Source organism: Balaenoptera physalus, assembly GCF_965194825.1.
Source record: "Balaenoptera physalus genome assembly, chromosome: 16".
NCBI classification, from domain to species: Eukaryota; Metazoa; Chordata; class Mammalia; order Artiodactyla; family Balaenopteridae; genus Balaenoptera; species Balaenoptera physalus.
This window is the reverse complement of record NC_138898.1, coordinates 84,106,786-84,131,611: the sequence shown is the minus strand read 5'-3', so window position 1 is coordinate 84,131,611 and position 24,826 is coordinate 84,106,786. Positions and strand designations below refer to the sequence as shown.

Sequence of the window (24,826 nt, the reverse complement as noted above, 5' to 3'; positions counted from 1 at the left end):
TGAGCCTCCGCTCTAGAGCCCACGAGTGAAAGCTACTGAGCCCGTGTGTCACAACTACTGAAGCCCATGCGCCTAGAGCCCATGCTCCACAACAAGAGAAGCCCCCGCAATGAGAAGCCCACACACCACAACGAAGAGTAGCCCCCGCTCGCCGCAACCAGAGAAAAGCCTGCATGCAGCAACGAAGACCCAATGCAGCCAAAAAAAAAAAATTAATTAATTTAAAAAAATAAAAATAAAAGAAGCAGAGGGACTTCTCTGGTGGCGCAGTGGTTAAGAATCTGCCTGCCAATGCAGGCGACACGGGTTCGAGCCCTGGTCCGGGAAGATCCCACATGCCACGGAGCAACTAAGCCCGTGCGCCACAACTACTGAGCCCCTGTTCCACAACTGTGGAAGCCCGCGCACCTAGAGCCCACGCTCCGCAACAAGAGAAGCCACTGCAATGAGAAGCCCGCGCACCGCAACGAAGAGTAGCCCCCGCTTGCCGCAACTAGAGAAAGCCCGTGCTCAGCAACGAAGACCCAACACAGCCAATAAATAAATAAATAAATAAATATTAAAAAAAAAAAGCAGAGAAGTAAGACATTACTTTCAAAGGAGCAATAATTAGACTGACAGCTGACTCATCAACAGAAATCACTGCAACTAGAAGGAAATATGGAATGTGTCTTTGTAGTCCGTAGCCTTTCTGGTGATTCCCCACCTCCTGCCATTCACAGCATTGAATGTGGGCTAGATTTACTGATGTGTGCTAATGGATAGAGTAAAGCAAAAGTGATGGGCTGTCACTTCTGATATTGGGTCACAGAAAGACTGTGGCATCAGTATTGCTCACTCTCTCTTGCTCACTCATTCTGAAGGAAGTCAGCTACCATGCGGTGAGCTGTCCTATGGAGAGGTCCATGTGGCAAGGACCTGACGGTCTTCAGCCAACAGCTAGTGATGAACTGAGGCCCTCAGTCAAAAAGCCTGTGAGAAACTGAATCCTGCCAACAGTCATGTGAATTAGCTTCCAATTGAGCGTTCAGATGAGACCAGATGACAACAGCTTGTCTATAACTTTATGAGAGATTTTAAGCCAGTGGTAACCAGATAAGCTGCTCCCAGATTCCTGATCCATAGAAATTGATAGATAATAAATTTTTATTGTTTTAAGCCACTGAGTGTTAGGACATTTTGTTATCCAGCAATAAATAATAGAATCTTAAAGCACTGAAAGAAAATAACTGCTAACCCACAATTTTGTACCCAGAGACTATATCCTTCAATAATGTAAGTGAGAGGACTTCTCTGGTGGCACAGTGGTTAAGAATCTGCCTGCCCATGCAGGGGACACGGGTTCGAGCCCTGGTCCAGGAAGATCCCACGTGCCACGGAGCAACTAAGCCCGTGCACCACAACTACTGAGCCTGCGCTCTACAGCCCGTGAGCCACAACTACTGAGTCCACGTGCCACAACTACTGAAGCCCATGCACCTAGAGCCTGTGCTCTGCAACAAAAGAAACCACTGCAATGAGAAGCCCACACACTGCAATGAAGAGTAGCCCCCGCTCACTGCAACTAGAGAAAGCCCACGTGCAGCAATGAAGCCCCAGTGCAGCCAAAAATAAATTTAAGAAAAAGGATGTAAGTGAGAAGAATTTCCATTTCTGGCCATGATGGAGTAACTGGCACCAGATTTACAACCCCACCTTAAACAACTAAAAATACTCAGACAAAGCATCTAAAACGAGGGTTTTTCAGACAATGGCCAACAGACAGCACAGGACAATGATTCCTGAGAGGAAAAAAAAAGGTGGGCTCCACAATCAAACCAGCTTATTGCTTGGAGATTGTTTGCAGGTCACAGTACAGGGAGGGGGCCAACACAGATCCTATTATTCTTTCTGAGTTGAGGGTAGAGTTGAGGACTCAGAGCTGTTGAGTTGGCTAGAATTTGCAGGAGACCTGCATGAAGAATAGAGAGCTGGGTACAAAGAAAGACTCTGGACATCTGCAGAGAGTCCTCCTGTGTCTTCAGCTAAGTACTTATAAGCACGTGCATGTGAGAAAACTACTCAAGGCAGGGAGAAAAACCAATAGAAATGAACAGGTGGTGCAATCCCCAGAGATTATGTGGGACCAGGAGGAGTTTGTGTTTCCAGTCAGATTAAACAAAACTTACAGTATACAGTGCATCATACAGAGTACTCAGAAGACTACTGCTTCAGTAGTGAGGAAAAACTTAGCCCTATATTAGGGATGAAAAGTATAGTCTGAGATGAAAAATATACTGGATGGAATTAAAAGATTAGACACTGTGGAAGAAAAGATTGCTGAATTTGGAGACATAGCAATAGAAGTATACAAAATGAAACATAGAGAAGAAAAAGACTTAAAAAAAGAAACTAGAATAGAACTTCAGTAAGACTGAGACAGCTTCAGGTGGCCTAACATGTGTAATTAGAATCTCCAAAGGAAAGGAGAATGGGGAGACAGAAAACACATTTGAAGAAATAATGGCCAGAATTTTCCAAATTTGATAAAAACTATAAATGATCATCTACACTGATCTCAATAAAATTTTTAATTAAAAATAGAATAATTTGGAAGATTATGAGCAACTTTATGTCAATACATTTGAAAAATTAACAATTTCCTCAAAAGACTCAAGCTACCAATACTTACTTAAAAAGAAATAGATTTATAAAAACTGACAATATGATAGTCCCTAAAACAAGATTCATCCAATTTCAGGAGATTCAAATCATATAGAGTTGGCCTTCAACCACTGTGGAATTAATGTAGAAAGCAATAATTTGAAAATATAACTAGGAAATTCCTAGAAGCTTAGAAATAAATTTTAAAACAGCTCATGGATCAAAAAAGAACTCAAAATGGAAATTATGAAATAGTTTCAACTATATGATAATGAAAATAGAATATATCAGAACTTGTGGAATGTAGCTAAGCTGTGCTTAGAGGGAAATTTATAGCTTTAAATGCATCTATTAAAAAGAAGAAAGGCTAAAAATCAAGTAGTTAAGCATTTATCTCAAGAAATTACCAAAGAAACAGCAAACTAAACTCAAATAAGGAAGGAAGGAATAATAAAAGCAGATAAAATGAACTAGAAACAATAAAATAGGATCTAGAAAGTCAAAATAGTTTTACAAAAATAATAAATTTGATAAACCCTTGACAAAAAAGAGAGAAAGCACAAATAACCATCTGTAAAAGGGGATTCTACCATATCCTACAGATATAAAAAATATCTTGAGGGTATTATAAAAACTTTATTGTGAGAAACATAAAAATTTAGATGTATTGAACAAAAAAATACAACCTATCAAACCTGACATCAGACAAAATAGAAAATTTTATTAGGATCAATAACTAATATAAATTTTTCATAGAGAATACTCCAGGTCTAGATAGTTTCAGTGATGAATTCTACCTAATATTTAAGGAGGAAATAAACCCAATATTAAAATTTTTTTTAAGAATAAAAAGGAGGAATAATTTTCAACTTGTCGCATGAGACCAGCATAAACTCTGATTTCATAACCTGAGAAAGACATTATAATACAGGAAAATTATAGGCTAATTTTCTTCATGAATATAGATGTAAATATCCTAAAGTAAAATATTAGCACACTGAATACAGAGATATATAAGAAGGATAATGCATGATGACTAAATTGGGTTTATTCCAAGGATGCAAGGTGGTTTTAGCACTGAAAAATCCATCCATGTAATTTACCATATCGATAATGCAGAGGAAAAATCAGGATTATCTCAGTAAATGCAGTGAAAGCATTTGATAATATTCACCATACATTCATGATTTAAAAAAATCTTAGCAAACTGGGAATAGAAGGGAACTTTGATCTAAAAATAAAATTCTACAAAAATCTCTATAGCAAACGTCACAATGATGAAATGTTGAAAGTTTTCCCTCTGAGCCCGGGAACAAGACAAAGATGCAACTATCACCACTTCTATTTAACATTGTACTGGAGGTTCTAGTTGGTGAAATATGGCAAGTAAAAGAAATAAAATAGGAATCAAAAGGGAAAAAAACCTTTCATTATACACAGACAGTCTAATTGTATACACAGAAAAACCAAAACAACCTGCAGATAAATTATTGGACTTAAATAAGTTTGCTGAAATTTTAAAAGCATATAATTTACAATAGGACAAAAATATTAAATATCTAGGATTATACCTATTGAAGGATGTGCAAGATCTCTACACAGAAAAGTATACAGCATTACTGTGAATTACTAAAGATTATCTGAATAGCTAGAGGATGTTAGTAAAGATCACCTGAATAAACAGAGGTTGTACCGTAGTTGTGGATTAGAAGAATCAATTTTGTAAAGATGTTGATTCTTGCCCAATTGATCTATAGATTCAATGGAATGCCAATAAAATTCCAATGGATTTGTGGAAATTGATATAGTAATTTAAAATTTTATATGGAAATACAAAGGGCAAAAATAGCTGAATAGTGAATAACAACAAATGGGAAAATTTACTTGACCAGATACCAAGACTTAAAAAAAAACCACAGCAAGTAAGGCATTGTGATACTGGTGCAAGATAGAAAAATAAACCAATGGAGCAAAATGGAGTCCAAACACAGACCCATGCATATACGGACACTTGAATTATGCAAAGATTTTCTCCTATATTTTCTTCTAAAGGTTTTGTAGTTTTAACCTTCACGTTTTGCGATACATTTTTTAAAAAATATTTATTTATTTATTTTGGCTGCTCCAGGTCTTAGTTGTGGCATGTGGACTTCTTAGTTGTGGCATGCATGCAGGATCTAGTTCCCCCACCAGGGATTGAACCTGCGTCCCCTGCAATGGGAGCGCGGAGTCTTACCCACTGGACCACCAGGGAAGTCCCTTGTGATACATTTTGAAATCAGTTTTTGTATATGGTGCCTGATATGGAACAAAGTTCATTGTTTTGCATGTGGAAGTCATCACTGTTGAAAAGGTGATCCTTTTCCTGTTGAATTGCTTTGATACCTTTGTTGAAAATCAGTTGACCATACGTGTACAGGATTATATCTGGATTCTTTGTTCTTTTTCATTGATCTATGTTTTTCTTTATACCAGTTTCCCACACTTGTTTTTCTCTTTTAAAAAAAATTTTTATTAAAGTATAGTTGACTGGGGCTTCCCTGGTGGCGCAGTGGTTGAGAATCCGCCTGCCAGTGCAGGGAACACGGGTTCGATCCCTGGTCCGGGAAGATCCCACATGCCGCGGAGCAAATAAGCCTGTGCACCACAACTACTGAGCCTGTGCTCTAGAGCCCATGAGCCACAACTACTGAGCCCACATGCTGCAACTACTGAAGCCCATGCGCCTAGAGCCCGTGCTCTGCAGCAAGAGAAGCCACCGCAATGAGAAGCCCGCGCACTGCAATGAAGAGTAGCCCCTGCTTGCCGCAACTAGAGAAAACCTGCACGCAGCAACGAAGACTCAACACAGCCAAAATAAATAAATAAATTTTTAAAAAAAGTATAGTTGATTTACAATGTTGTGTTAATTTCTGCTGTACAGCAAAGTGACTCAGTTATAGATATACTTTTTCGTATTCTTTTCTGTTATGGTTTATCACAGGATATTCAATTTAGTTCCCTGTGCTATACAGTAGGGCCTTATTATCAGTTCCACACTTTTGATTACTGTAGCTTTATAATAAATCTTGAAGTCAGGTAGTGTTAGTCCTCTAATTTTGTTGTTCTTTTTCAAAGTTGTTTCCTTTGAATTTCCATAAAATTTTAGAATCAACTTGTCAGTTTCTATACAGAAGCTTGTTGGAATTTGGACTGGGACTGAATGGATTCCATAGGGCAATTTGTGAATTGACATCTTAAAAATGTTGAATCTCCTGATTCATTAATATGGTCTATCTTTCCGTTTACTTTGCTCTTTGGTTTCTTTCAGCAATGTTTTATAGTTTTCAGTGTACAGTTCTTGCACATCTTGTATCAGATTTCTTCCTAAGTATTTGATATTTTTGATGTGATTATAAATGGTATATTTAAATTATAAATTTCTTGGGAATTCGCTGGTGGTTAGGACTCCGTGCTTTCACTCCTGGGGCCTGGATTCAATCCCTAGTCGGGGAACTAAGATCCCGCAAACTGCGCGGCATAGCCAAGAAAAATCAAATAAAATTTAAATTTCTGATTGTTGCTAGTATATAGAAATCCAGTTGATTTGTATATATTAACCTTGTATCCTTCAGTCTTCTCCACCCAGATGTCTCCTCCATTGTAAGGCTTTCCCCAGCTCCCTCGACTTTTCCCTGCCCTTCCTCTTCAGTAGCATGTGCAGGTCTTTATCCTAAAACCTAGCCAGTTGGATTGGGGCCATTTGTTTATGTGTCTGCCTCCCGCATCAGACTGGGAGCTCCTTGAAGCTGGGAGGGGCCCTATTTGATTCATCTTGTGTCCACTAGGGTCCAGCTCAAGGTCTGGCACACAATAGGCATTGAGTGAGTATCTGAGGAAAGAATGAATGGTTGGGGATAGATGGATGAATGGATGGTGGATCGGTGGTCAGGTGGGGAGGGAGAGAGGGATGAGGCGGAAGGGAAGGATGGATGGACGAATGAATGAATGCAGGGTGAATTGCGCTTGTATTTGTCACAGCAAGTGCTCATGCAGAAACTAAACCAGGATATTTTCATTTCTGAATCTACTGCAACTTTCTGCATACCACAGTGAATGAATGTCACCAGTAGGCCCTAGTCTTCATAAATAACATTTACCAAGTGCTCACTGCACACTAGACATTGTGCCAAGATCCTTGCGGGCATCTTCTCATTAAACATGCCACATGCCTCATCTCCCTCCTCTTTCCCCCTTGTTCATAAAGCTCTAGCCACTCTGATCTCCCTATTGTTTCTCAAACATATGAAACATACTGCCCTCAGGGCCTTTGCACTTGTATTCTCTACCTGGAACACTCTTTCCTCATATAACTGCCTGGCTTGTTCTGTCACCTCCTTTAAACCTCTGCCCAAATGTTACCTCCTCAGTAAAGCCTTCCATGACCATCCTATCTAAAACAGCAGGCCCACCACTCTCCATCCTTCTCACCTTGCTTTCTCCATTTAACATAGCAGATTCATTCCATATTCCTTTCCACCCTCACTATCTTCACTGTATTCTAGGAAAGCACCAGGTTTGTTTAATAATAATAATGTCACATTTATTGGGCACTACTGTGTGCCAAGCAGATTGCTGAATGCTTTACATAGATTAATTGACTTAATCTACACAACACCCCTATGAGGTAGGTGCTGTTTTTTTGAGAGGGGTTCATTTATTTGCCCAGATCTCCCTGATGCTAGTTCAGCCTCCTTCCCCTATGATCCCATTGCTGTGGGTGAAGGATGCCACAGTAGGGCTCTGTGTGAGTTTGCCTGATTACCTGTGCTTTTCTTCCGTTTAGTTTTGTAGGTGACGCCGACAAGCTTCTGCACATCCAGATAGAAGATTCCCTGGAAGCCAACATTACACCCTTTTTACGCCACCTCTGTCACTTCATTGGTAAGGAGCATTCTTTAACCAGGCAGCAACTGTTCTGTGCCCAGGGAGCAGAGGGGCTGTGGTACCTCATCCACATGCCTATTGCTGACTGCCACTCCCAGCACTCAGGAGAAAAAGGGCAGGGCCCAGCACATGCCCAGCCAGGTGTGGCCAAGCCCCGGGACAAGCCTGCCTCCCGGGGGGGGTCCTTGGCAATATGGGCAGCCACGCGTTTACTTTGGGAGCAGTGGGGCCAAATGAGAGCCCCAGACTGTGGATTGAGTGCCCTGTGCTCTGGCCCTGGATGGGTCGCTATGCCCTTTCACACCTGGCCAAGCTCCAGTCTCGGCATCACTCTGTCCCGGCCCTCCTATCTGGTCGGTGTGGTGGGGTAGAAGGAAGACTCCAGAGCCCTTCCATCTCTGAATTCCATGGTCCCCAGTGTGTGGGCCCAGTGCCCCTTCTGTTCTCCTACCTCACACAGCAGTGCCCACCAGCCGCTTGCCTCACTGAGGGTGGAGTTTTCAGTCATCCTAAGGAGAGCAAGATCGCTGGAGAGAGCAAGGTTGTGTCCGGTTAGAGGCCCACCCCAGGACGGCCTGCTCAGCACCAACACAGCCCCCAGCCCGAGAATGGCATTTTGGCCCAGACATCCTGTATTTTTCTGGGAGGTTGTAACTATCACTTGCCTAGGACCTGAGACTGAGACTTGCCCTGGGTCCCATCATGGGGTGGCAGAGCCCTGTGGCCCAAAGAAGCCCCCTCTCCAGCCCCACCTCACTGGGTGGCTCTGAGCCAACCCTTAACTTCTCTGTGCCTCAGTTTCCTTATCCATACAATGAGGCAGTTGGCCTTAATCATCCGAGTCCTCCTCCAGCTCTGACAGTCTGTGATTTTGCACTTGGTATATTTATCTTCAGTTCTTGGGGGTTACCAGCCAGCCTAAGATGCCAGCTTAGATTTCCTTCCCACCCCTCAATGGGTGAGATTGACAGTCCCAGGGGCGTTATTGAGTGTGGTTAGCTGACACTTGTGTGCCAGGCACTGGGCTAAGCACAGTGCAAAATCTTATCAGGTAGGTAGTATACTGTTATCACATTTTCCAGATGAGGAAACTGTGGGTTAGAGTGCCCAAGCCCAACAGCCAGTACTTACTGGTTGTGATTCACATTCAGGCTACCCTGCCTCTATCAGCACCCAAGTGCCCTTGGGGTACAGTCCTTTTATCCCCACCTGGGGAGGTCAACTGGTAGCAGACCTTCCTGGGAAGGAAGGCTGCATAGCCCAGAAAAGGCCTTTGCATGATAATGCTGAACGCCCAGGCGTGATTCTCGTGAACTGCCAGCTAGGTCTGAGGATCCCCGTTTGCCAGGCAATGAAACAGTATCCTAGAGATGTCACGTGACTTGCCTAGACCATGGTGTGCTGGTTCTGAACCTACTCTTGGACCCACTGAGGCCAGTCATCTTACAGACCCACAAGGAAGGGGGCCACACACAACCTCACACCTTTCCTTCCATTTGCAGAAGTTCACCTGGAGCTTGGCTCTGTCATCCTGGTCTTTTCCACCATGGGCATCAGTCGCAGCTGTGCGGCCATCTTGGCCTACCTTATGCACCAAAATGAGCAGACCCTGAAGGTATGTATTCCCTGGTCCAGGAGTTGGGGTCAGAGCTGCACCTCAGAGGAATGGGTCTCCAGCACCGACTTGGGGCCTTAATTGGGGGTGGGGGGTTTGGGAGGGAAGGGTCAGGGAGGGGAGCCCCAAGTCCAGGGCTTTACCCAGCATACCACATCCAAGGGAGGCAACCCGAGATCTGGGTTAGAGACCTGAGGCTGGGCACACAGGGCAGGCCCAGGGACTCAGGCTGTGCAAGGCTGTGGCCAGCAGCACCATCTGTGTGTCCCCCAATGCTGTCAATCTGTGTACCAGTGTTTGTTCAGGGTTCTCCAAGGGAGGTGCATTTTGGCTGTTGCCATCCATGCACCTGTTGGCCATCTGTATGTCTTCTTTGGAAAAATGTCTATTCAGAATCTTGGCCCTTTTAAAAATCAGATTTTTTGTTTGTTTGCTATTGAGTTGTATGAGTTCTTTATATATTTTGGGTATTAATCCATTATCAGTTACATGATTTGCAGATATTCTCTCCCATTTCTTAGGTTGCCTTTTCATTTTTTTTTTTTAATTTTATTTATTTATTTATTTATTTATTTATTTATTTATGGCGTGTTGGGTCTTCGTTTTTGTGCGAGGGCTTTCTCTAGTTGTGGCAAGTGGGGGCCACCCTTCATCGTGGTGTGCGGGCCTCTCACTATCGCAGCCTCTCTTGTTGCGGAGCACAGGCTCCAGATGCGCAGGCTCAGCAATTGTGGCTCATGGGCCTAGTCGCTCCGCGGCATGTGGCATCTTCCCAGACCAGGGCTCGAACCCGTGTCCCCTGCATTGGCAGGCAGATTCTCAACCACTGTGCCACCAGGGAAGCCCCTACCTTTTCATTTTGTTGATGGTTTCCTTTGCTGTGCAGAAGCCTTTTAGTTTGATGTAGTCCCACTTGTTTATTTTTGCTTCTGTTGCCTTTGCTTTTGATGTCAAATCCAAAAAGTTACCACCAGATTGATGTCAAGGAGTTTACCACCTATGTTTTCTTCTAGTAGTTTTATGGTTTCAGGTCTTCCATTTGAGCCTTTAATCCATTTTGAGTTGATTTTTGTGTATGGTGTAAGATGGTGGTCCAGTTTCTTTTTTTTTTTTTGGCTGCACTGTGCGGCTTGCGGGATCTTAGTTCCCCAACCAGGGATTGAACCTGAGCCCCTGGCAGTGGAAGCACGGAGTCCTAACCACTGGACTGCCAGGGAATTCCCACCAATTTCATTCTTTTGCATGTGACTGTCCAGTTTTCCCAGCACTACTTATTGAAGAGACCATTCTTTCATCATTGCATATTATTAGTTCCTTTGTCCTAAATTAATTGACCATATATGTATGGGCTTATTTCTGGGATCTCTATTCTATTCTATTGATCTATGTGTATATATTTTATGCCAATACCATACTGCTTTGATTACTATAGCTTTGTAATATAGTTTGAAATGAGGAAGCGTGATGCCTCTAGCTTTGCTCTTCTTCCTCAAATTTGCTTTGGCTATTTGGGGTCTTGTCGTTCCATACAAGTTTTAGGATTGTTTATTCTATTTCTCTGAAAGATACCATTGGGATTTTGATAGGGATTGTGTTCAATCTGTAGATTGCTTCAGGTAGTATGGACATTCTAACAATATTCCTCCAATCCATGAGCATGGAATATCTTTCTATTTATTTGTGTCTTCTTTAATTTCTTTCATCAGTGTCATAGTTTTCAGTGTACAAGTCTTTTGCCTCCTTGGTTAAATTTATTCCTAGGTATTTTACTCTTTTTGATGCAATTGGGATTATTTTCTTAATTTCTGTTTCTGATAGTTTGTTATCAGTGTATAGAAACAGCTGATTTTTGTATATTGATTTTGTATCCTGTAACTTTACTGAATTTACTAGTTCTAAGAGTTTTTTTGTGAAGTCTTTAGGGTTTTCTATATATATGTTGTATGTAAAGAGAGACAGTTTTACTTCTTCCTTTCTGATTTGGATATCTTTTTCTTACTCTGTCTAGGACTTGAAATACTATGTTGAATAAATGTGGTGAGAGTAGGCATTCTTGTCTTGTTCCTGATCTTAGAGGAAAAGCTTCCAGCTTTTCACTGTTGAGTATGATGTTAGCTGTCAGCTTGTCGTATATGGCCTTTATTATGTTGAGGTACATTCCCTCTGTACACACTTAGTTGAGAATTTTTATCATAAATCGATGTTGAATATTGTCATATGCTTTTTCTGCATCTCTTGAGGTGATCATATGGTTTTTATCTTCTCTAATTGTGGTGAGCGGGGGCTACTCTTTGTTGCAGTGCGTGGGCTTCTCATTGCGGTGACTTCTCTTGTTGTGGAGCACAGGCTCTAGGCATGTGGTCTTCAGCAGTTGTGGCACAAGGGCTCAGTAGTTGTGGCTCGCGGGCTCTAGAGCTCAGGCTCAGTAGTTGTGGTGCACGGGCTTAGTTGCTCCGCGACATGTGGGATCTTCCTGGACCAGGGCTCGAACCCATGTCCCCTGCATTGGCAGGCGGATTCTTAACCACTGCGCCACCAGGGAAGCCCCTGTCTTAACCATTTTTAAGAATATAATTCAGTAGTGTTAAATACATTCATAATGTGCAGCCATCACCACCACCTAGCCCCATGACTCTTTTCATCTTGTAAAACTGAAACTCTATATTTATTAAACAATAACTCCTTATTCTCCCCTCCCCCTAGCCCATGGTAACCACCATTCTTCTTTCTGTCTTTGTAATTTTGACTACACTAAGTACATCATATAAGTGGAATCATAAAGTATTTGTTTTTTCATGAATGGATTATTACACTTAGCATAATGTCCTCAAGGTTTAACCATGTTGTAGCATATGTCAAAATTTCCCTCCTTTTTAAGGCTAATAATATTCCCTTGTATGTATATACCACATTTTGCTTATCCATTTATTCATTGATGGACACTTGGATTGCTTCCATGTTTTAGCCATTATGAATAATGCTGCTGTGAACATGGTTGTGCAAATATCTCTTTGAGACCCTGCCTTCAACTCTTTTGGGTATATACCCAGTAGACGAATTACTGGGTCATATGGTAGTTCTTATTTTAATTTTTGGGGGGGGATCTCCATACTGTTTTCCACAGAGGCTGTACCATTTAATACATTCCATCAACAGTGCACAAGGGTTCTAATTTCTCCACATCCTTGCCAACAGTTGTTTTCTTCCTTCCTTCCTTTCTTCCTTTCTTTCTTTCCTTTTATAGTACCATCATAATCAGTTTGAGGAAGTATAGCATTATAGTTTTGATTTGCATTTCCCTAATGATTAGTGATGTTGAGCATCTTTTTGCCTGCTTATTGGCCATTCATATATCTTCTAAGGAGAAATGTCTATTCAAAGTCCTTTGCCCATTTATTAGTTGGGTTGTTTGTTTTTTGTTGTTGAGTTTTAGAAGTTCCTTATATATTCCTCATATTAACACTTTCTGCATTGAATAGTTTTGGCACCCTTGTTGGGATCATTTTACTATATATGTGAGCATTTATTTCTGGGCTGTCTATTCTATTCCACTGGTCTTAAATGTCTGTCTTTATGCCAGTACCACATTCTTTTATCATAGTTTTGTAATAATAACTTAAAAGGTTTGAAATAAGGTTGAAACATAAAACAGGTATATGATTTGCAAATGTTTCCTTCCATTCTGTCTTGCCTTTTCACTCTGTTGATTTTGTCTTTTGATGCACAGAAGGTTTTTTTTTTTTTTTTGATGTACAGAAGTTTTTTATTTTGATATAAACCAATCTGTTCTTTCTTTTATAGCCTGTGCTTTTGGTGTCACATCCAAGAAATAATTGCCAAATCCAATATCATGAAGCTTTTCCCCTATGTTTTCTTTCAAGGGTTTTATAATTTTAGCTCTTACTTTATGCCTTCCATCATCTTGAGTTAATTTTTGTACATGGTGTAAGGTTACACTAGTTTCATTCTTTTACATGTGGATATCCAGTATTCCTAACACCATTTGTTGAAAAGACTCTCCTTTCTCCATTGAATAGTTTTGGCACCACTGTTGAAATCATTTTACTATATATGTGAGCATTTATTTCTGGGCTGTCTATTCTCTTCCACTGGTCTAAATGTCTTTATGCCAGTACCACATTCTTTTACCATAGTTTTGTAATAACTTAAAAGGTTTTGAAATAACGAAGTGTGAGACCCCCAACTTTGTCTCTCTTTTTTCACAATTGTTTTGGTTATTCCGGGGTTCCTTGAGATTCAATATGAATTTTAGGATGGATTTTTCTATTTCTGCAAAAAACGCTGTTGGGATTTTGATAGAGATTGCATTAAATCTTTAGATCACTTTGGGTAGTATTTGCATCTTAACAATATTAAATCTTCTATTCCATGTACCTGGGATGTCTTTCCATTTATTTTAGTCTTCTTTAATTTCTTTCAGCAACATTTTGCATTTTTCAGTGTACAAGTCTTTTACCTCCTTGGTTAAGTTTATTCCTAAGTATTTTATTCTCTTGATGCTAGTGTAAATGAAATTTTCTTAATTTCCTTTTCGGATTGTTCATTGTTAGTTAGATACACAACTGATTTTGTATCCTGCAACTTTGTTACATTCGTTTATTCTAACAGTTTTTTTGTGTTTAATCTTTAAGGTTTTCAACATACAAGATCATTAAGTTCATATCATCTGCAAACAGAAATAATTTTACTTCTTCCTTTCCAATTTGGATGCCTTTTCTTTTTTTCCTAATTGCTCTGTCTAGAACTTCCAGTACAGCGTTGAATAGAAGTGGTGGAAGTGGGCATCCTTGCCTTGTTCCTGATCTCAGAGGAAAAGCTTTCAGTCTTTCACCATTATGATGTTACCTGTGTACTTTTCATATATGACCTTTATTATGTTAAGATAGTTTCCTTCTATTCCACAGTTTGTTGAGGAACTGCTTTTGCCTTTTCCTTTTTCCTCTATCCTCAATCCAGATGGAGACCAGCTGGTCACCTTCCTTCATGTAATAACCTTTCCTGCATTTTGGGGTGGGCACCTAAAAGAAGGCAGCTTCAGTTTTTCTTCTTCAGAGAATTTGCCAAAGTTCTCTTCCCCTTTCCATTCATTTATCCACTTACAATGCAAATCTTTGTTGAGGCAGCACTGAGTGCCAGGCATGGGCATGGTGCTTTCCTGTCCACAGGAGGTTTCACATATGTTTTCTCAACCTTCACTGGAGCCATCTGACATAAGAATGATTTCTGTCTCTATATTCAGAATGCAGAGGGGCTTGCCCCAGGCAGAGCCAGCTCCTACAACTCCTTGCCCTAATCTATTAACCCCAAGCTGCTGCTGTTTCTTTGTCCTGTCCTTAAGCTATGTTGCTGACCCCTGGGCAAGTGCCTCCTGTCCCTCCTGAGCTGGCTGTGATCAAGGTGGAAAGGGCCCAGGTCCAATCCTGAAGCCTGCTTTTCTCTCCTTGGGTTCACAGAGGTCCTGGGCCTACGTCAAGAAGTGTAAAACCAACATGCGTCCAAATCGGGCTTTGGTGGCTCAGCTGTCAGAGTGGGAGAAGGTTGTCCTTGGAGACATCGTCACAGACATCTTGGATCCACTCTACTGATTTTCTCTGTGGCTCAGCTATGGGTCCAGAAGAACCTGCCTTGGGAGCTTTTTGTGGTTAGTGGGCCAGGGTGTGTAACCAGGAATGAGAAGGCCTTTGCTGCCTGGAGCCTTGTGTCAGCCTCCCGCAGTGGTTCTTCCCAGGTTCCTCATTTGTGCCAGCACAGGAGGTGCTCAGACTCAGCGAGAACCCCCATCCCTGGGGCATCCTGGACCCACCCCCACTGCACTCCTGAGGCTGCTTCTGGAGGAGCATCTGGCTGCCAGAGCAGCTGCCGCTCATGTCCCCCATAACGTGGACCCTTTGGAGGCTGCCTGGTGGGAGCTCCAAGGGTTCCCCCAGCCTTGTGTTGCTCCACAGTCACAATGCCCATCCATGGGTGGAGATCCCCCAGCCCCAGAGATGCCAAGCTCAGCCTTGGCTCAGGCCGCAGGCTTCACAGCTTTGAGAGGCTCCTGGCACAAGGGCATACCCTTGCCTCATCCCCAGTTTCAGCACTCCCTACTGCTCCATCACCTGTACAGATGTCCTTTCCTTGCTCCTCACTCATTTTTGCCTGGCTGTGTTCACCAAGAAGAGATTCTCACCCTCCCATCCCTCACAACCAGGTTTCTAGAAATTCCTCTGGTCTCAAAAGGAATTTTCCTGTGATTGTGCTTCTGAGTGCTGGCAGCGCCCACAGAACGAGCCTGGAGTCAGGAGACAAGGGGACTGATGGAGAATTTAACATGTCGGTCCATGTTCATCCAGCAAACATTCCCTGACACCTGGGCAGGGCTGAGGACATACAGGTGAACGCCATGTTGCCTCCTAGGACTCTTTGCAGAGGGTTAGAGTAGCACTCCCCTGTGCCCCAACAGGAGCCCACGCCCTCAAAGACTGGGGTTTTGCCAGAGGGGTAAGGGCTTTTCAGGCAGTGCAGGCTTTAGTCGGGACTTGAACTGGAACAGAGCCTGGGATGGCTGCAGAGCGATGGCTTAGGGACCTCCTGGCAGGAAGGGCAGAGCCATTGTAAAGTTTTCAGCAGGGACATGGTGGGGATTCGCTTTGTGTTTTAGTCAGGGCAGTCTGGTGGCTGTGGGAAGGGACACTAGCTGTGAACTTGGAGACAGGGAGACAGTAAAGGGGCCCTTGTAAAAATCCAAGAGGCTCGGAATTCCCTCCCTGCCAAAGAGCAGCTTCCCAAGGGAGAAAGTGTTTGAGGCAGGTGGCACCTCCCTGGGCCTTGGTTTATTCCCTGCCTGACAGGCAAGGACACTGCTGGCTGCACCACACAGTTGGCGCCACCGGGAGTGCCGCGGTTGGGGGCTGCCACCGCCCTCCAAGCTGGGAGCAGCCGGGCGAGCGGCCCTCGGAGCACGTGGTCCCGCCCCGGCCCCGCCCCTGTCCCGGATTGGCTCAGGCAGGGGGCGGGGCCAGCGCGCTCGCCGCTCCAGGCTTTTCCGCATTGGTGGTCGCTGCGGCTCGAGCCCGGAAGCTGACGGGGGCGGAGGCGGCGGAGGCGGCGGAGGCGGCGGAGGCGGAGGCGCCTCGGGCCCGCCGGGGTTGCGGCTCTGTCCTCGACTCTCGGCTCGTCCGGCTCACGGCCCGGCAGCAATGCATCCCCCGCCTCCGGGCCCGTTGGGCGACTGCCTGCGGGACTGGGAGGAGCTCCAGCAGGACTTCCACGGCATCCAGGTAAGTGCTGATGCGGGCCCCCATTGGTTCCGAGCCATGTCTATCTGGCTCTGGGTCAAGGGTCGGGCAGCCCCGGGTCGGGCAGCGGGGAGCTCGGGGTCAGGGGTCGGGGACCCTGGTGTCGCTCCCGACGGCGGCGAGGCCCCGGGTCCTGGTGTCCCCGGTTGGACCCTCCTCTCGGCCTCAAATGAATGTTCGGCGGCGGTACCTCTTCCCCGCGCGGCCGCCGCGACCCCGGAGTGACCCCACTGACCCAGGCGGACCTCCGGCCTCCCTCTGAGGCCTCGGAAAGAGGCCCCGACTCCGACCCGGTCCCCTCCCAGGAGAGTCCGAGCTGACCGGGGCCAGTCTTGTGTCAGTCACTGAGCAAATGCGCCGTGGGCGCCGGCCGGGCCGGATCGGCGAGCAGCGCCTTCCCCACCCTCGGGCCGCGCGGTCTGGGCTGAGTGTGGCTGGGGAGCAGTCCGGGAGGCAGCCTGGCCTAGGTCGGGGGAAGTGGTGTTTAGGTGAAGTCCCTGGATGGGGGCGGGGCCCATCCAGGGTGAAGGACAGCTCCCACCGAGACAGGACCACGTGGCTGCTGCAGAGAGTGAGGGGAAAAGTGGGTGGGCCAGACCCTGCCAAGAGACCTCACGGGCTCGACAGGGATTGGAATCTCTCTGAGACCAGTGGGAAGCCAAGGGAGGAATCGTCTGGACCTGGCTGGTATGGGCCACTGTGCTGTTCTGTGGAAAGGCAGACAGGAGAGTGTGGTGGCTGGGGGTAGGCTGAGGTGGCCCCTCCTGGGCATGAGAAACAAGACCCACGCAGGGTAGAGCCCAGGTCAGCTGGGCACTTGATCAGGACTTTGCCTCTCCTGGACTGGTTCCAGCCCTTTCCTGTCCACGTTGAAGCTTGACTGCCCCTGGCCCGGCCAAGCTGCTACCATTAGTGCTTCCCAGCCTGGTCACCACTGTCCTGGTCTCAGCCCTTGCCTGACCTTCCTCACACTGCCCCTTGCCCCATCTCTAGGCTGTTCCTTCTCAAGACTTACCCACTGGGGCAAAGTGCTCTGGGAAGCCTTGGGTCAAAGGTGTTGGGGGAAGGGTAGAGGAATGGTCTTATAGCAAGAGGTCCAAGGGGTAAAGCCTGATGACCTTTACTCTGGGAGGAAGATGCTGCGAGTGCCAGAGCAGCAGGCATCTTGGACAGCCTCATCTTCCCCTGCACTTGCAGGAGGATCTGAGAGGGCCAGGGATGGCTTTAGGTAGCCTGCTTGGTCCAGAAGGTAGACCCATGAGCCTAGAATCCAGATTCAGGATAAGCCAGAGGGGCGGGGGGGGAACAACTAGTAGATGGGCTGAGACTAAGAAAACCTTCAGAGAACTCCTGTTTCTGGGAGAGGGGTACTGTGGGGGCTTCTGGGCTTACAGGGAGACCCCTGCCTCCTTGCCTGCCTTGGAGAGAGAGTACCCTCAGGGAGTTCCCTGGGCTGGCACAGCTGGCTGTCTCCTTTCCTGCTGAGACCCTCCCAAGGAGCCCTGGAGGAGTCCATGCCCCACCTCCTTCCCAGCAGGCTCTGGCTCGGGAGCCCCCTAGCCAGCCTGAGCCTTACCCCGACCTGGTTCTCAGGAGACCCACCGGCTGTACCGCCTGAAGCTGGAGGAGCTGACCAAGCTGCAGAACAACTGTACCAGCTCCATCACTCGGCAGAAGAAGCAGCTCCAGGAGCTGGCCCTTGTCCTAAAGAAGTTAGGACCTGTCCCCATATACTCCCTCATGCCCTCCCATACCTCATCATACCCACCCCCCCCATACCCTGTGGCCTCGGACTGGGGGTGGGTGTCTGACCTGGTGGGGTAGAGAGCTGGCACTGACTCCCAGATGTCCCTGGGCATGGCCTTTCCCCTCTCTGGGTTGCATTTGCTCTCCTGCCGCGCAGGTGTCAGGTGTGATATCACACGTGGGGGTCCCCTGTTCTGACTCTGGCTTCTGTGGCCGCACCTGCAGATGTAAACCCTCCCTCCCGTCAGAGGCCGAGAAAGCTGCGCAGGAGCTGGAAAACCAGATCAAGGAGCGACAAGGCCTTTTCTTTGATATGGAGGCCTACTTGCCCAAGCAGAATGGGTAAGATTCCTCCCCCAAGCTCAGTTCACAGCCATTTCTGAGAGGGAGGCCTGAAGCACCGTCTTCCTCTGCTTGGTTTCCTGCACCCACTCTGGGCTGACCAGTCAGACACAGTCCTGTCTCAGGGACAGCCTGAGTGACAGTGACAGCTCACTGCAATGAGTGCTTTGTGCGGGAAGTGTAGGGAATGGGGGGAGCACAGTGAGGGGTACCTAACCACTTGGGAGGTCGGAGAAAGCCTCCTGGAGTAGGTGGTGCCTGAGCTGAGTCATAAGGATAAAGAGGAGTGAGCCAGGCAGACATGGGAAGGCAGAAATAGTAGGTGTCATGGCCATAGCTCACAGTAGGAGGTAAGAGGTTGCAATGAGACCAGAGGGGGAGCCAGCCTGCAGAGCTTCCCTCTGGCCCAGTGGGCAGGGGAGAGTGACAGGTCAATCATGCACTTAGATCAGCTGCAGTCACAGCAGAGGACATGGCAGAAGCCTAGGCTTAGGGAAAACAATCCCGCAGAGACTGCAGGCAGCAAGACAACTGGGAGAGAGCGTGTCCCAGAAGACAAGGAAGGACGGACTGGCCAGTAGTCTCAGATCAGTTGGCCCGGGGCAGCGTGGGAGGCAGTCAAATGCAATACAGAAGGGGAAATGTTTCCTGGAAGTCAGGGTGACCTTGGAGAGAACCGCTTCACAGGAGGGTAGGGGTGGAAGTTGATACTGGGGATGACAGAAGAGCTGAGGAGACAGCCAAGTTTAGGCCGTGCTTCAGAAGCTTGGCTGTGAGTGGAAGGAGAAACTGGTAACTAGAAACCAGTGACTAGAACTTGGCATGAGAGTTGAGGAGTGGCTTTTGTTTGGATGTGTGTGTAACTTTGTACATAGGAAAGACTTGAGCGTATCTACCTGCTGAGAGGTGGGCCAGCAGAGGGAGAGACCCAGAAGAGGTGCACTAAACAATGGAGGGAAGTCCCTGGGGAGGTGGGAAAGGGTGGGTGTAGGCCCTTGTTGTCTGGGATGAGGGGGGTTGCAGAGATGAGGGTGAGGAGGCAGCGGAGATGTCACCTGCCCGGAGAGAGACAGGATGGAGGATGTGGGAGAGGGTTGGACAAGGCCACAGCTGAGCACGGGAGAGGGAGCCCGGCCCCAGCCCCAGCTGTGCCCCATAATCTCTTCATGCCTCGGGCAAGTCCCTGAACCCCTCTGAGCCTGTGCGTACGGCTCGAGCGTGAACAAGAGCCCATATGGGAACAGCTGCTTAATACGACTGTAACCTACAGTCACCTCACGGAGTTCCTCTGGCAGAGGATGAGACAAGCTTAGATGGTGAGGTGATGGCAATGCAAGGATTGGCAAGAAAGTGGTTCCGTGTTAATGGAGGAGGGCTTGGTGACTCAGCTGGCTCGGGAAGGGAGACCAGGGTCAGGAGGGCCTGGGAGCGTCAGCGAGGGAGAGGGTCCTTGTGGGTGGGAGGCTGGGCGCTCGGGGGTCAGAATATAGCCAGGGTTTCCGAGGAGGCCCTTGTGGGTTGGGAGGAGGGTGGTGTGGTCACAGGTGTGGGTTGCTGCCGTGGACTTGGGGCTGAAGGCTACCTCTTCTCACCTGGTGTTCCCTCCCGCAGGTTGTATCTGAGCCTGGTTCTGGGCAATGTCAACGTGACACTCCTGAGCAAGCAGGCTAAGTAATTTGTTGTCGTGGGCGGGGTCTCAACCCTACTCCCCGTCCACTGCCCCAGGTCCCTTCCAGTCTGCCCCAGCTTCCCTGGCTAAGCTTGGGGTTCAGGGGCTGCTCCCCCATGCTGGCCCCATGCCACCACAGCAGTGTGTCCAGAGGCGTGGGTGGGCCCTGCCAGCATCCCAGCGTGTCCCACGAGTGTGTACCCCTCCCCCCTCCCCAGGTTTGCCTACAAAGACGAGTACGAGAAGTTCAAGCTCTACCTCACCATCATCCTCATCCTCATCTCCTTCACCTGCCGCTTCCTCCTCAACTCCAGGTGGGTGTCCTGCTGCACGGGGCTGGACCCTGTGCCCTCTCCAGGCTCTGGCACCAACCTTCTGTACCCCTCCCTAGGGTGACAGACGCTGCCTTCAACTTCCTGCTGGTCTGGTATTACTGCACCCTGACCATCCGCGAGAGCATCCTCATCAACAACGGCTCCCGGTGGGCGCGGGCCGGAGCCCGGCTCCCGGGGATGGGGGTGGGGGGGGTGACACTGGAGCTGCCCTAGAAAGCGGGGGAGGGGAGGGCAGCAGGTGCCGTGGCCCTGTGAGAAGCTGGGGTACTGGTTTCTTTCCACCTCCTGTCCCGGAGCACTGATCCTGGGGGCTGAGGGGACAGGAGTGACGGTGGCTTCCTGATGCAGGATCAAAGGCTGGTGGGTTTTCCATCATTACGTGTCCACGTTCCTGTCAGGAGTCATGCTGACCTGGTGAGTGGGCCGGCTTGGTCCCATGGTCTCCGGGGGAGCCGGGGCAGGGAGAGGTGGCATCCCCGAGCCCCGACCCCTCCCTCTGCTCTCTGCCTTAGGCCCGATGGCCTCATGTACCAGAAGTTTCGGAACCAGTTCCTGTCCTTCTCCATGTACCAGAGTGAGTGTCTCAGAGGTCCTGCTGAGCTTAGGACTGGCCCCCCTCGGGAGGGGCGGGAAAGGGACTTGGGACTCCAGCCCAGTCCTGATGTCCCCCTGCCCTCCAGGCTTTGTGCAGTTCCTCCAGTATTACTACCAGAGCGGCTGTCTGTACCGCCTGCGGGCCCTGGGCGAGAGGCACACCATGGACCTCACTGTGGGTGAGTCGGGCGTGGCCGCCCCTCTCTGGAATCCTGACGGAGGAGCTGGAAGGGCAAAGTCCTTTCCTCTTGACCTGGGTCTGAGTGGTGGGGTCGTCTCTGTCCTGGTTGTGCCCCCCGCAGAGGGCTTCCAGTCCTGGATGTGGCGGGGCCTCACCTTCCTGCTGCCCTTCCTCTTCTTTGGACACGTAAGTTGTACCAGTGTCCCTGTCCATCGGGCTGTCCGTCCCCGGCTCTGGTTCGAGCAGGGACTGTGTGTAAAAACCGCCCTCCCTCCCAGTTCTGGCAGCTTTTTAATGCGCTGACGTTGTTCAACCTGGCCCGGGACCCCGAGTGCAAGGAGTGGCAGGTGAGCCGGGCCCCTGGAGAGGACGCCAGGAGGGCCGGGCCTGGCTTCTGTCCTGACCCCGATTCCTCCCCCAGGTGCTCATGTGTGGCTTCCCCTTCCTCCTCCTCTTCCTCGGCAATTTCTTCACCACCCTGCGGGTTGTACACCAGAAGTTCCACCACCAGCAGCACGGGAGCAAGAAAGAATGAGGCTGGGCCTTCCCTGCCTGCCGGCACAGCTCTCTACGGCACCCCCGGCCTGGAAGGGGCTTCTGAACGCCACGTGTTGAGGGGGTGGGGGCTCCTCTCGTCTGGGAGGGTCTGTCTGCTCTCCCCTGGGTTTTGTGGGCTCTGTGGGCCCTGAAGGCGGCGCTGGAGAGGAAGACCCGGGCCTGTGTCCCCGCCTGCGGGAGCCGGGGGCCAGCGGCCTCAATAAAGGGCGAGAGGCTCAGAGAGGCTTGGTGTGTGTTCTCCTGCTGGTAAGACAGGGGTCTGGGGGCTCTGTGCCACCAACAGCGTGGGGTCCGGGGGTTCCTGAGGTCTCTCTGGGGTCTGAGTTAAGGAGACCCAGGTGGAGGCCCCAGATCTATGCAAGCAATACCAGGTAAATACAGAAAACAACTTTATTCCAAGGGCCAGAGGTTATTTAAAATTATTTACACTCATTGAAAATCACGGGGAGGGGCCAGGCCCCACTCAGCTGAGAGGAGGCGCCCCTTCCGTTCAGCCACCGAGGGCCCGAGGTGTCCGCGGAGCATTGGCCCGGTCACCCTCAGCCACGCCCCCTGGGGCCGGCGGGTCCGAGGGTACACCTCGGGCCTGGAGCAGTCTCTGTCAGTCGCTGGGCCTGCCTCCTGTGGCAGGGCCCAGCAGAACCCACCCAGGCGACTGGCAGAAGGGAGTGAGGAAAGCGATTACATGGGGGAGCAAGTCTGTAGGGCGTGAGGCGCAAAGCAGGGCGGGCCCGGGTGACTCTAGCTCCACACGTCCAGGGAGTAGCGGCCCTTGGTCATCAGCTTCTTGACATAGTCCACGGCCTGGGCGTGCTCCATGGCCCCCTGCTCGGCCACGATGTCGTAGAAGGTGTTCTGCACGTCCCTCGCCATGTTCCGAGCGTCCCTGCGGGCGGGAAGGAGGTGGCGCTGGGGGCCGGGTGGGGGCCCCCCCTCCCCCGCGGGCAGGTAGGCCCTGTCCCCGCCCCGCCTCTGCCCTCACTCACCCACAGACGTAGATGTGGGCGCCCCCGTCGTAGATCAGCTTCCACAGGTGCTCCCCGTCCCTCTTCAGCAAGTGCTGCACGTAGACCTGGGGGTGGGGGCGCCTGTGAGGAGGGCTGCTCACACCGCCAGCCCTCCGCCCCGCGGGGGCCTGCCCGCGGCCTCACCTTCTGGGGCTGCTCCCGGGAGAAGGCCACGTTGAGCTGGGTGAGGGCGCCGTCCTGGTGGAACTTGGCCAGCTCTTCGCGGTACAGGTAGTCCTCGTCAGAGCGGCGGCAGCCGTAGTAGAGCAGCGTCTCCCCCACCTCCTTGCCTGGGGCGGCAGCAGTCGGGGATGTGGAACCCCAGTCCCAGCCCTGCCGCCCGCCCGCCCGCCCAGGGCCCGTACACTCACCCTGTTGCCTCAGCCAGGCCCGCTCCTGGATGAAGCCTATGAAGGGGGCAACCCCGGTGCCGGGGCCCACCATGATGACAGGCACGGTGGCCTTGAAGGGCAGGCGGAACTGGGACTTGCGCACGAACATGGGCACCAGGGCCCTGCGGCCATTCTCCCCGGCGGGCTCCTTGGCCCGCAGCCAGCTGGTGGCCACGCCCTTGTTAACGCGGCCCGACTGGGTCTCATACTCCACGGCCACGGCACAGATGTGCACGGAGTTGGGGTGGACCTGGCGGGGCGGCACGGTCGGAGTGAGTGTGGCGGTGCCGCGGGCCCCCTCCCTCCTGCCACCCACCCTGCCGCGGGGGTCCCTGCTCAGCGCCTCTTTACACCCTTCGCGGCGCCCAAACCTGTTCAAAGGCCCCTTCCTGGCAGCTCTCCTGACTGGCTCTCGGCACTGGGGCCGCAGAGCAGTTTGCAGCTCTGGACACACAGCCCAGGAGTCTCGAGTGAACTGCCCTGGCCACGGGGGGCAGAGCTGGGGCTGTGGCCCAGGGACCCCGGCCCCTCCAAGGAGCCAACACTATGTCTTCTATAAGCGGGCAGGCCTGGAGCCCACACCTTGGAGGACGAGGCGATGGAGTAGTAGCGGGCCTGGAGACGAGGCAGCAGCTCACACAAGTGGTCGATGGGGGGCCGCAGGGACGCGTAGTCCTGCAGGATGGCCAGGATGTGCCTTCGAGCCTCGACCACCCAGCTCAGGTACAGCTCCTGGGGAGAGGCAGACGTAGGTGAGACACGGGGACCTAGGGGACAGGGCTGAAGTTGGGCCCACGCAGCTTGGGGAATGGCCTGGGGGTGCTGGGGTGCGAGTGGCAGGCCCACCTTGCCCTCGCCCGAGGAGGAGACCATCTTGCGCAGCTGCTCCTGCTCCGAGGGCTCTGAGGCGTACTGGGCCAGCTCGTAGAGCACGTTGGTGCGTGGCGGGTTGGTGATATCCAGGTAGTAGGTGAGGGCCGTGCGGTACGAGGTGGGGCAGGGGAAGGGGTGCTTCTTGTTGGAGTCTTCTGTAAGGAGAGGGCAGGCGGGGTTCGGGGTCAGTGGCCGCCCCCGGGATGGGCACGGTGCCACGGGATGGGGTGGGCAAAGCCTCAGGCCTGCTCTCAGGAAGCGGGCAGCCCAGGGAACACTGGAAGCAAGAGCGGCTCTTTCTGGTCCTTCCCTGACTTCGGGGGCAAAGCCTCAGGCTTCGGCCCCCCTCGCGCGTCACGCTGGACAGGCGGTCTTCATCAGAGGCAGGGCATTGCCGGGGCAGGCCTGGCAGTCGCTGGCCCCACCCAGGAGAATCAGCCCCTTCGGGGCCCCTTCCCCTGCCAAGAGCTGCTCAGAGAGAGGGCTGCAGAGGGGGAGCTCCCCACGTGTGTCCTGCCTGGCTGCGGGCTGGACCTGGTCCACTGTGGGGGGGCTCCAGGCTCATGACGGTGCGATGCCAATACCGGGCCTTCAGCTGTGACAGCAGAGCCCCCTCCAGGTCAGTTTTTATGCTTGGACACACG

At 49.8% G+C, this 24,826-nt stretch overlaps 3 protein-coding genes across 13 annotated transcripts in view; 2 read left to right on the top strand and 1 right to left on the bottom strand.

Annotated features, from left to right (window-relative positions):
- The window catches only part of STYXL1 (serine/threonine/tyrosine interacting like 1), a 62,994-nt gene extending 48,096 nt beyond the window's left edge, over positions 1 to 14,898 (top strand). For all 4 annotated transcript variants that reach the window (XM_082429598.1, XM_082429600.1, XM_082429597.1 and 1 more), the window contains 3 exons: positions 7,469 to 7,566; positions 9,072 to 9,184; positions 14,659 to 14,898. In XM_082429598.1, coding sequence (XP_082285724.1) covers positions 7,469 to 7,566; positions 9,072 to 9,184; positions 14,659 to 14,790 — 343 coding nt within the window. In that variant the 3' untranslated portion in view covers positions 14,791 to 14,898. The remainder of the gene's footprint in view (positions 1 to 7,468; positions 7,567 to 9,071; positions 9,185 to 14,658) is intronic.
- A 1,347-nt stretch (positions 14,899 to 16,245) lies between these two features.
- Positions 16,246 to 22,130, top strand: TMEM120A (transmembrane protein 120A). 3 transcript variants are annotated; one of them, XM_082429594.1, is made up of 12 exons: positions 16,246 to 16,467; positions 18,079 to 18,197; positions 18,457 to 18,573; positions 20,185 to 20,244; positions 20,461 to 20,556; positions 20,634 to 20,723; positions 20,926 to 20,991; positions 21,090 to 21,151; positions 21,258 to 21,350; positions 21,474 to 21,538; positions 21,631 to 21,699; positions 21,849 to 22,130. In XM_082429594.1, the coding sequence occupies exons 1-12, from the start codon at positions 16,387 to 16,389 to the stop codon at positions 21,885 to 21,887; spliced, it is 957 nt and encodes a 318-aa protein (XP_082285720.1). In that variant the 5' UTR covers positions 16,246 to 16,386; the 3' UTR covers positions 21,888 to 22,130. The 3 variants fall into 3 exon arrangements, with proteins under 3 accessions (XP_082285720.1, XP_082285721.1, XP_082285719.1); XM_082429593.1 differs by having other exon boundaries at positions 16,250 to 16,467; positions 21,774 to 22,130; XM_082429595.1 differs by lacking the exon at positions 21,631 to 21,699.
- Positions 22,131 to 22,286: 156 nt separating this feature from the next.
- The window catches only part of POR (cytochrome p450 oxidoreductase), a 74,073-nt gene continuing 71,533 nt past the window's right edge, over positions 22,287 to 24,826 (bottom strand). For 5 of the 6 annotated variants that reach the window (XM_082429583.1, XM_082429582.1, XM_082429581.1 and 2 more), the window contains 6 exons: positions 24,156 to 24,337; positions 23,892 to 24,041; positions 23,289 to 23,559; positions 23,062 to 23,207; positions 22,897 to 22,982; positions 22,287 to 22,796 (listed from right to left, as the gene is read on the bottom strand). In XM_082429583.1, the coding sequence (XP_082285709.1) occupies positions 22,652 to 22,796; positions 22,897 to 22,982; positions 23,062 to 23,207; positions 23,289 to 23,559; positions 23,892 to 24,041; positions 24,156 to 24,337 (980 nt within the window). In that variant the 3' untranslated portion in view covers positions 22,287 to 22,651. The remainder of the gene's footprint in view (positions 22,797 to 22,896; positions 22,983 to 23,061; positions 23,208 to 23,288; positions 23,560 to 23,891; positions 24,042 to 24,155; positions 24,338 to 24,826) is intronic. The other variant, XM_082429580.1, reaches the window with a different exon arrangement.